General features: G+C 38.2%; 1 protein-coding gene and 1 long non-coding RNA gene across 2 annotated transcripts; one reads left to right on the top strand and one right to left on the bottom strand.

Annotated features, from left to right (window-relative positions):
* Window positions 1–2,035: 2,035 nt before the first annotated feature.
* LOC126815871 (uncharacterized) lies at window positions 2,036–5,229 on the top strand. The gene is made up of 2 exons (XM_050541884.2): window positions 2,036–2,235; window positions 2,539–5,229. The coding sequence occupies exon 2, from the start codon at window positions 3,075–3,077 to the stop codon at window positions 4,371–4,373; it is 1,299 nt and encodes a 432-aa protein (XP_050397841.1). The 5' UTR covers window positions 2,036–2,235; window positions 2,539–3,074; the 3' UTR covers window positions 4,374–5,229.
* Window positions 5,230–6,462: 1,233 nt separating this feature from the next.
* LOC126815914 (uncharacterized) lies at window positions 6,463–10,879 on the bottom strand. Its single transcript, XR_007678121.2, has 5 exons — window positions 10,608–10,879; window positions 10,029–10,261; window positions 8,918–9,137; window positions 8,445–8,575; window positions 6,463–6,994 (listed from the first exon to the last, which is right to left on the bottom strand). It is a non-coding gene; the product is annotated as an uncharacterized LOC126815914 (long non-coding RNA).
* Between the last annotated feature and the right edge of the window lie 694 nt (window positions 10,880–11,573).

Below are 11,573 nucleotides of genomic sequence, written 5' to 3'. Positions count from 1 at the left end.
CTAGGTATCCTATTTTTCAAATTTATGCTGCTATTTTGACTATAAGACATACTACTGTACTACACAAGACACTCATGACAGGTCTGCTTAATGCTAATACAATGTATTTCTATCCAAATAATAAATTGCATCTTATACATATCGAGGCATGAATACATGTATGAATCTTTAGTCTCTATGAGACATGATACTAACACAAAAATGCAGGAAATGCAATTATGCTATCAGCACCACCGATTGTTTTAATCAAAGACCATTCCATCTTAAGGTGACAGACATTTGCACGTCAGCATAATATATTTTACTAATCGTTGTGTATGTATGATTTTTCGCGTGCACACTCTCAATTTTTTTAGGGGATTCCGCGTGAAAATTGAAGCTCTCAGGGGGGGGGGGGGGGGCGCTTATACGGGTGGACTTATTGTTTAATGGGGCCTGGGAGGACACCGTCCTCCTAAACTCCCTGCCAGCACGCCCCTGACCTAAGGATCATTAAAATAATGGACACCAGAAAATGTCGGTTCTTGTCGGTGATCAGTAGAGCCGCTTTTAAACCACTAAATATAGAATGTAGAACTTGAACTTAAAATCCTAGAAATAGATAGGCAGATTTATCTCAAATTTTGCATATTATTTTGAACATTACCAAATTAACATCAAAGTCTTAAAGCCCTAGTCAGACCAAAGCACGACGGCGTTCAGATCTAAAAAGTTTGGCGATCCGACGAATTAGACCTTAAAGGACAATATTGGTATCAGCCATTATCACATATTTGATAGAACTGGTTTAACACGTTCCAAATATAATTTGAACACAGAGATCATTGCTACGATAGATGCGTATCGAAGATTAAAAAAAACGGAAGTGACGAAAGCAAAGGGAAAACACGAGTCATCCTTCTATATAACTGACTGAATGAAGGAGGGATAAGATACCCCCCCCCCCCCGCCCGCACGTACACCTTCCCAGAAATCGAAACATTCCTAGAAATGTGTTTTTATTAAAACATAACATGATCATCGTTTATGTCAACGTTATCACATTTTCCCACAATTGTAGACATTGGACCCCCCCCCCCCCCCGTTTCTCGAAAATGCCCCCTCAAACGCCTAATCACTGGTCTAAAAACAACTTGGTCTCATAAATCCACAGGTCGGGTGGCGACTCGTCCCCCCCCCCACCTTCGGTCACCGGACTATTAGGTTGCCAGATTAAACATCTAGACTTCATAAAAAACCTGGACCGATCAAAATTGCATTCGGTTCCTTAGAGCAGAAAATCAGTGCCCTACGTAATATTGTTCATATTCTCTGTTTTGTGAAACAATATACTTTGAAATGGACAAACATCTTCCCATATGCGAATGTTCCAGTCGTACTAAGAAACAATATAAGAACAATAAACCCTTTTGGAATAACGAACTAACTTCTCTGTGGAAAGGTGTCCAAACACAATAAGAGGCAGTTTGTGATGGCCAGGGGATCAAAATTAGAAGGAAATACACTACGCGAAAAGTTCAAAGCTGCTCAACAAATATTTGACCACACTTGAAGGCGACTAGAGCGATTATATATATAAACAAAATCATACAATCGAAATAGATGCGACATGTTTCGAAAATTCTAGAAAATTTTGGGACACCTTTTAAAGAAACTTGGACCTAAAATCGTGAGTTGATATCCTTCGAAGTTTACAATTAATACGGTGATATCGTTTTTTGATAGAGATGAAGTTCTGAATGAATGGGCTTCTTTCTCAAATACTGAATTCAATAGTGATTTCCATGAGCAATTCGTCAATATAAATAAGGACACTGTATGCAGGATGCCTCTTTTCATTCTAATGAGCATCTCAACTAGATATTGTCGTAATAAAAGCTAAAAATTGAAAATCATGTGGAAACGACAATGTAAGGTTCCAATACACTGAGCTGTATTTCTTTTGGTCCATTTGACGTTTTTTTATGTCTGGAAATTCGTGGCTTTCCCAATGATTTAATGATTGGCAACTTATTGAGTGTCTGGAAGGACAAGGTTTGCTGTTGTTTGTACTTCCGCCCTTTTCGCGGGTTAGAATTTGTTGAGTAAATTTCGTGGTTTTGCTTATGTATAAGTATAAGTGAATTTCGTGGTTTTGCTAATGTGTAGGTGAATTTCGTGGTTTTGCTTAGGCCTATGTGTAGGTGAATTTCGTGGTTTTGCCTATATGTTAAGCTATGGTGGATAACAAATCTGGTAACTAGTGTCATATTTAATTACTATATAAAGTTCTTTATATTCCTTGCATTTAAAGAATTCATAAATTATATATTGTAAAGCTGGCTTCACCTAGCTGTCGTAGATGCGTGGTCATATTGAGTCTAATTTAGTCGTAATGTTTGCAAGTACCCTTTATTTCGATGAATTATTTAGACTTTCGCAAACGAGTCTTTGACAAGTTCATTACAGCAGTTCCCTGTACGTTAATTGTAGTTATCTCCCTTTAATCATTCTTGTAATAATTTCTCTGATTCATTGTATTATTATTGTATATTTCAGTTAATCATTCCTCTCAGAAATTTCGTTTGTTTTTATGTCTGAAAGGGCGCATTAATAGCCACCCCATCTAAACCTGCCTTTAGTAGATAGTTGAAGGAATGTACAAGCTACATATATTAACAGATTTATTCATCTAGCCATTGTCATGGAGTCAGAAAACGAACTTATTCTTAACCAGTGTTTCTCAGACATCCAGGAATTCTAGAGGATCTGTTACGTCACTTTGCGTTAAACAGGAACAGAAGAATGCAGAACTTTTAGAAAGGCAGAAATTTATTTTAAGAAAACAAAAGTTAGAAAGGGAGCGACTTAATTTACAACAAAAGGAAGAATTATTGAATATTGAAGAAGAAATAACCATAGCTAATGCAAATACACAAGTCGTGCTAGACGTTAGTAATGCAGAGACTCTGGTTACAAGAAGTGTTGCTAATTCTGATTTAGAACTGAATTCTAATATCTGTTCCCCTACTAACACCCAAGATCAAAAACATTTTTCAGAATTAGATAATATTCATATCCATGCCCCTGCTTACATGCAAGGTCAACAACCGCTTTCAGAATTTAATAATGCTTACATTCAACCTTTGCAGACATCTGCCATTACTGATATAGTTCAACATTTAAGGAGACCTGGAACAGAAATCAAGAAGTTTGGTGGAAATCCGATAGAATTTCCTCAGTTCATGAGACAGTTTCTTACTAAGTTAGTAAGTTGTACCTCAAACGACGATGAGCGCCTTAACTATTTGGAGCAGTATACGTATGGACAGCCGAATAAGATTGTATGTGGCTACAGTTATCTGGAAGCTTGTATTGCCTACCCTGCAGTGGTCAAGGAATTGGAGGAACGCTACGGAGATCCCAATATTATTGGCAATGCCTTTGTTAAGCGAGCTTTGGACTGGCCAACTATAAAATCAGATAATCCCAGTTCTCTAGATGAATTTGGTATTTTTCTAACAGAATGCTTGAATGCAATACGTGGAATAGACGCTATTCAAGTCCTTCAGTATCCTGATAACATGAAGAAACTAATTCGCAAGTTGCCATATCACCTACACGACCGTTGGAGAAATGTAGTACAGAAACATAGAGACAATGGTGACGAAGTCAACTTTAAGCACTTGGTAGATTTTGTTAAGCTAGAAGGAAAGAAATCTACTGACCCCCTTTATGGAAAGGATGCTTTGCTTGATAACTCCAGGAAGGAATCAATTAAACACTCTAGTTCGTCATATAGTAATAACTCTTTAAGTCAGCCAAGGTCAAAGGGCACATTTACAACTCAAACTAAACCAGGCTTTAATTCTGCATGTGAACCGAAAGCCAAGCTGGAGTGCGAACACTGTAATGGAAATCACAAACTTAAAGACTGTCAATCGCTGTATAAACGTCCACAGGAAGAAAGATTAGATGCTATTAGAAACCTTAACCTTTGCTTCGCCTGTCTTAAACCAGGACACTTTAGTCCAGCATGTCAAAGTCGTTTGATGTGCACTCACTGCAAAAGTTACCATCCGTCTGTATTACATATTGATTATGCAAACACACAGCCCAAGACTGCAGCATATGTAACACATGGGAGTTATACGAGGGCCGGAGAAGCCAACTCAGATTTAGTTACGATGCCCATAATTCCTGTAAAGGTCACAACTACTGATGGATTGGTCGTAGTGGATACGTATGCTTTTATGGACCAAGGAAGCAGTGTTTGCTTTATAACAAACTCTCTTATGGAAAAGTTAGGCATTTTCGCACTAAAAACTCACCTGAATATTGAAACTATGCATGGTTCCAACTTCATATCTTCAATTCTTTGGTTAAGAATTTAGAAATTTTTAATCCTGATTTAAGTGATAAAGTCTGTATACCTATTTGTTATTCAAAAGACAACATACCTGTTACCAGACAACACATTCCAGTAAAGAGCGACATCTAAAGATGGTCTCACCTTTCAGAGGTTTACATATCAGACTTACCCAAAAAAGTTGATATTGGTTTACTTATTGGTAATAATAGCGGAGGCATATACCCCATTTGATATCAAAGTTGGACCTAAGGGAAGTCCCTACGCTTCGAGATCTGCACTAGGTTGGATATTGTGGGACCCGAGCCAATGTCAAGAGGAAATGGACATTATGTGCCAATATGCACTATATTATATAAACATATCTTCCCATGTGGGTGGGTGGGTAGGTGGGGAGGGGCGTCATCAAACAATCGGCCCACTCAGCACAACAAAATCAATTATTACCCTCAGCTAGGTAGAAAAGTTGTTAGTAAGTACAGCATTATGTAATTTTGAAATGATTCAGTTGAATATTGTTTTGTAGATCTCATGTCGGGTTGAATGAGACTCCGACAAACCGACCCATTTTCCATTTTCCACTTGGCAAAAATAACGGCCCCATTTGCCTTTCTGGACTAAGCCGCCTCCCCCCCAAGAAGAAAACCTGCTGTGCCCTCCTGTGTATCAAATGCCCATATTTTATATTTTGTCAGCATGCACAAAATCATCGAAGCATGCAAAATAGCTGTAAATTAAAAACTGTCAAACAAATCACGGCGTACTGTTCAGAATTTGTATAAAACGTTAAAAAAAAACCCCAAAAAATTTCGTGTTTATAATATTATGCTAATAAACAACCCCTTCGATCAGATGTTTGGCCATACGATTACGCGTGAACAAAATACAGCGGTAAACTTGTGCCAATTCTGCATGCTTACTACAGAGACCATCTAGCATAATGACCCAATTTCAACACTTTCGGTTCTACAAAAATTAATTTCTCGCTTGCAAAAACTGTTTTGCTTGTAATACAGAGGCGGTTATATTGCAGACCTGGTCCGCTACTGGAAAGATAAATGGAAATTAAACAGAAATCAAAGTTCAAATATAAATGATTCGAATCTGTGTACAGTCTATATAGTCTTGCTTTCATATAAATACTTATCATCGATTGGAAAACATGTCCAATTACTGGGACAGTATATCTGTTATTAGAAATGTTTTTATCGTTAGGAGCACTTCGAGGGGAGCTTTTTGATAATCAACATTTTTAAATTAGTCACAATTATGCAATACACTTCAAAGGCGATGAAGGGCCGAGCGCCGACTTTTCTGGTCTCCAAATAGCAGTTATTTGCCCATTGACATGAATGTTAAATGACAATATATAACATAACGGGCTGTGACATTTTACTCAACATCCCGTTGGTTCCAACCCTTGTTTTGAAAGGGGTGATCTTTTAGATTTTTACAAGATGGATTTGATATTAACTGGGATCAAAACGTCACTACTTCCGACGCAATGATTGTGCAGACACTTAACACCCTCAATCCCATCACCAATATGCCCCAAGTGAATCCAAAAATACAGGAAAAGTGGAAGAAAAAATATGGGTAAAATAAGCTATATTTGGCTGGCACTGCGTTCGTTAGCTAAGGGGGAATAGTAACTAGTCTTCCAGCCTTAGCCCCTCTGGATGCAGACCACAATTAAATTTCACCATCTTTGTATGTTTTGTAGTTCATCTATTTATAGCACCCCCCCCCCCCCCCCAACACACACACCTCTCTCCATAGCCATTGATTTGTTGGTCTAGAATCCAAGACATTAACTTTTACTGTCAGGTTTTGGTAAATGTTAGGAAAAAGTTAGATCCGGGCAAAGAGGCAGAATTAAAATAGAAGTCAATGGGAAAATTAATTGTGGTATGTATCCTTCTGGGAAACGAAGGGTAATGAAGGTGCTAAGATATCATCCACAGACTCATCCGTAGGGTGGCCTGTCAAACCTCGTGGAATTTTTCCGGGTCCACCCCCCCCCCTCCTCCTCATTTCTTAAAAAAAACGTACGTGCAAGCGAATCTGTTTTCTCTTCTTAAAATCAACCCATCATATTTGTAAGTAAAAATAAGTACGAAGAACATAATTTTATTGCTTTTTTAAAATGTATAATACACAAAATTTAAATTAAATAACTATTTAAACAACACCCACAATCCCAACTAGTTGCGACGGCAAAATATTATTTGCTTACTGGGTGTTTGTGAAACAGCATTATTTAAAATCTGCATCCATATTGACTAGATAACTATTATTTGATTGGAGTTTATTTAACTAATGTGTTGTTTAAGTGACATTTAGTAACTGAATGAGAATAACACATGACACAATTATATGGAATAGAAGTTACTTAGAAGTTTATTTTTTGAATACCAGTTACTAAGAATTTTATTTCTGGTCACGTTTCGATGAGGTTTCTCGTATTCCACACAATAGTGTCATGTGTTAAACTAGTACTTGGTTAGTAGATTATTGTCTACTTCCAGCGCCACCTGTTGTAAATTACACAACATTGTTGTGTGATATAATAGATCGAATCAAATCTAATAATGGTTGACGAATTGATGTGCCGAGATGTTCACATTGGGAAACTCCTCCAGCTACCTACAAAATATAACAATATTCAAATACTCTTCACACCCGCCATTATTCAACCATATCCAAATGTTATCCTCTAGTCATAAAAAAAACCGTTCCATTGCAGATATGTTTTCATGCAGATAAAAGACGCTGTCTGGACAAAGTCCCCTCCTTTGCACACTGCATATTATACTATTGAGTTGGCTTTGCCTAAATGCGCACTAATGTACGAGGGCTGGCTGAAAAGTTCTTGGCCTATCCGTGAAAGACCGCGGTACAAAGTCGATGGTTTCCATTCCTTTTCTACATAGTTCCATTCGAGATGCACGCACTTTTGCCAACGATGTTGCAATGCCGGTCAGGGAGACCCTTTCTTTAGCCACCCTTAAAAAGTCGTTCAAAGCTGGGAAAATAACGACCGACTAGTTCCTTTTTCATTCTTGGAAACAGGTCTAATCCATGGTTATAAATCTGGCCAAAAATATATTAGGATCTACTTCAAAATGGCGCTTGTTGTCACGTGACGTCAGTAATCTGACACGTTTCTGGTCCAATTTGATTAAAATATAGATCTATATTTCGTTTCGTTTTTTTATACTTTCGATGGCCTCTACTACATGAAGAATTGACCGGTTGTATTGGAAGGTCGCGTCAGAGGTCATACGAGCGGCTTTTGACCCCATGACGTCAGACATTTGATTAACCAATCAGCATTGATCTTTCTAGTGGATTATTCACACCAAAAACTCGCCGTAACAGACCGTTTCATTGACTAATCCCTCATCATCTAGAACTCTTCCAGATCCTAGTGGACTATAGTGAGCTATAAAAATCGAAACGAAATAGGATCTGTGTTTAATCACATTGGTTTCTGGTCCTAAGTCAGCCTTCACCATGTAATGCATTCAGATAATGTTCCCTTGAGTGGTTGCTGTTGGCCTTCCAGAACACGGGCCATCGTCAAGACTGTCTCGTTACACTTAAATTCCACAGCCCACTTTTTTACTGTGGGAAAGGAAGGGGCATCATCCCCTAAAGTGGAACCATGTCGACGTGCATCTGTGTTGGGGTTAGTCCTTTCAGTTGCAGGTACTTGGTGACTGTCCATTCTTGGGATTTCAGTGGGTAGGTTCACAAGATGATCTGGTACGAAGACAATAATGACATTGCAGTAGCAGGTCTTATGTCTCTGGTTCATTCAATGAGTGTACTTTATGGTGGAAAAAGTTTTTCTCAACCAATTTGATCTATACTTTATAGGCTTAGAACTTTTCAATCAGAGCTCGTAGATTATCCAAAACAAAAATGACGGTATTATAGCGTGACTGCCACTAATTAGTTTTTTGACTATTCCATTACTGACTGCCCAAGACGGAATTAACATTTGATTCCCAATAATGTGATGCGGCCAACATAAAAAAAAACAAAACAAAAACGGTGCGTCCCATTAAATTGCAAGTATAATTATACTTACTTGACATTGACAGATGAACGATTTGGATTTGTCAAACGGGTCAGTGATTATTGTCGATTGGTTCAATGCAATCGGGGCTTGCATTTGACTTGTTTGTGAGAACAAATGTGTAGGCACCTCACAGTTCGGACCTAGAAGAATGAAATCAGTATTTAGATATATGCAGTTTAAAACGGGTGTGAAATGAACAGGCTTGGTGATAATCCAGGGGCAAGTACATGTATAGAAAAAAGATAATTTAAATATGTAAATATAGATGAAATAAACTTTTTATTCAAATATAAATCAGCCACAAATGAGATCGGCTGTCAGATGTTTTATTTTAATTTGTTTTGGATTAGATATCTCAATGAAATGGATGCTGGGGGCCATCGCCCCCTCTGTCCCCTGTCTGTACGACACTGCTCCAAGTTTGAAAATCATGGATAAATGGTACTGAAAACTGAAATTACCTAATGACGAAAATAACTCACCATTTTGACAAACTGGACAACAGATTCCCTCCACTATAACACTGTCAACACATTTCGGTCGACATCCCTTAACTGTACAAGATGGAATACGTTGACCAGCCATACATGGACATTTTGTACATGGTCTCTCAATAGATCTAGGATAATAACTGCCCACTTCATATACACGTCCATGTTTTAAACAACCAAGTTGTTCACAACAACATCCATCAGCTGACCACTGAAATAGATAAATAGCATTATATGTCGTACCATCCGAAAGACCTGGTTAGCCATCCAGCAACTTACTAACTGAGCCAACGCGGCTCCAAAAATCATTCAACATCAATTGCGTCATTTCTCTTGATACGGCAAACATTCTATAAAACTTTCAAATGAAATGAAATGGGGTTTAACGTCCTACTGTTTTGCTCCGAACTGGGCTAATGAAGACGGGCATACGCCATACAGTGTGCTATGAGGGAAATTTTGCCCGGACAGCGGCACCACGCTAGTATCGAATTCAAAATGTCAAGGGATCTTTTACGTGCACGCCAATGTGTACACGGGACCTCGGTTTTTCGTCACATCCGAACGACTAGACAGCTGTCCTGCATCACTGACAACGGGGAACCACGCAGGAAAATCTGGGTGAACTTTCTCGGCTAATGCATGGATCGAACACCCGACCTCCAGGCTAGCGAACCAGCGCCTTACCCACTTAGCCACCGTGACCCCTATAAAACTTTCAGGCAGTGCGATTCAAAATTACTGCCACTATCACACTAAAACAAGTGATCATTAGACGTCATTGAAAATGAATAGGATTCTTCCTCTCAATATCCCATAAAGTTTTTCGAAAGTTTGATTGGCAGTTGTGACAAAGGGGCAGTGCTTATCACAAATCGTTGAAATCAATAGGGTTATCATACCTCGCAAATTTTAGCTTTAAAAATAATAACAAGTCACGTGTAAAATTAGAGGTTGTTAATTTTACCGAGAAAGCGGCAATTTGTCAAGGGATATTTTCAGTGCACTGCACTGCATATCCGTACACGGGATTAACACACAGGCGGCAAAGTTGTCATTTAAAAAGAAAGAATAATTCCCAGAAATTGGTAGGCCTACTTACTCTTGCACAGATCTGTTCGTGTGAAGGATGATATGGTATAGAACAGGTTGGTCCGTCACAATTACTGCCAACACCTAAAACACACGTACAATTTCTACACCTCTCTCTCCAGTTAAAACCTGGTTGTACCATCATATCCGGCCATACTGCACATGACGTCACAACTTTACATTGTACGATACTCATACATGTGGCAATAATTAAAATATGTAAAAACATCCTGCTTTTAAAATCTGTAGAAAGAAAATGCAAAATTGTTTTTATTTTGCAGTATACCAGTTTGAAGAGACATGGATTTTGAAGGTTGCAGCGCTAGTTCCTCCCTCAGTCAAAAGTTATTCCATCTGTGAATCCGGCTTATTTTAAGAGATGTTACATAATATACAACGAGTCGGCCTCTTCTACCCATAATCCTAATCCAGAGAGAAAGAGAGAGAGAGAGAGAGAGAGAGAGAGCTAGGGGTGTATTGCTTCTGTGAATCCGGCTCTATGGAGAGTCGTATTGATTTTGCGATTCGCCACAGAAGTAAATAAATATACTAGTCTAGATTTGCCCGAGGAGTATGAGATTTGCCTTACCTTTGAAAGAATTAGAGAACAGTGCTGAGGTAGTTTTTCCTTTCGGGTATAATTTAAGCCAACACTGTGAATGTCGTAGTAACCTATTTCACTATTAATACTGTAATCAACTAAAGGAATTCACTCAAATATTGTGTCTGCTAAAACAATGACAGACGATATAACTATAAATATCCACCTTAAAGCGGTGGTTTCTATTGCTGTCACAATGTAAATTTATGTAGTTTACGTCCGCTATGTAACCAAGCGTCAACAATTACACTTTGACCTTTGACACTTTACTCAGAAGTCTATAGACACAACATCCTTAACAATTTGACCCCGTTGATAAACTACGTTTTGTTATCCTCATTAAGAATAAAAGTAAGGCATACAAATCGTCTTCTAACCGTCGCAAACAGTAAGAGTAACCTACAGGCCATATATCACGGTGAACTCGACCATAGGTTCAATAATCGATCACGTAAAAAAATGACATGTGCGACAACGGACAACTTTGATGAATTCTTAATGTCAGAATAAATAGTAACGAATTGGCCTTTATCACATGCCTTCTTACAATCAATTGGCATTCAATAATTTGTCAAAGCTCCACATAGTTTTTTGATGATGTCAAGTAAATCTGATGAGCAAGGATTCCTCTAGTAGAAATTACGAATGGTAGTTATAGGCTTCCGTATTCCTTAGATGTAACTGTGTTGGGTCTAAACATGCCAAACTAACAGATGCACATATTCTAACAGCAAAGTCAAATGCTTTAGGCAGTGTCATAACTGCCTATGTTGGAGAAATTGTTAGAATAAAAAGGCAACAATTGATAATGTAATTTAATAAATCAGTGAATAAATGTGCTGCAGTGTATCTTTTATGCAAAACTCGTAAGGAGATTTCACGCAATCACTGGGTGTAAAAACCAGTGATTAGACTATATGGAAACCGTTAAAATTCGTGAAATCACCTTTGCCA

Source organism: Patella vulgata, chromosome 1 (assembly GCF_932274485.2).
Source record: "Patella vulgata chromosome 1, xgPatVulg1.2, whole genome shotgun sequence".
NCBI lineage: Eukaryota > Metazoa > Mollusca > Gastropoda > Patellidae > Patella > Patella vulgata.
The sequence above is the reverse complement of the archived record's forward strand: the minus strand, read 5'-3'. Positions and strand labels throughout refer to the sequence as shown.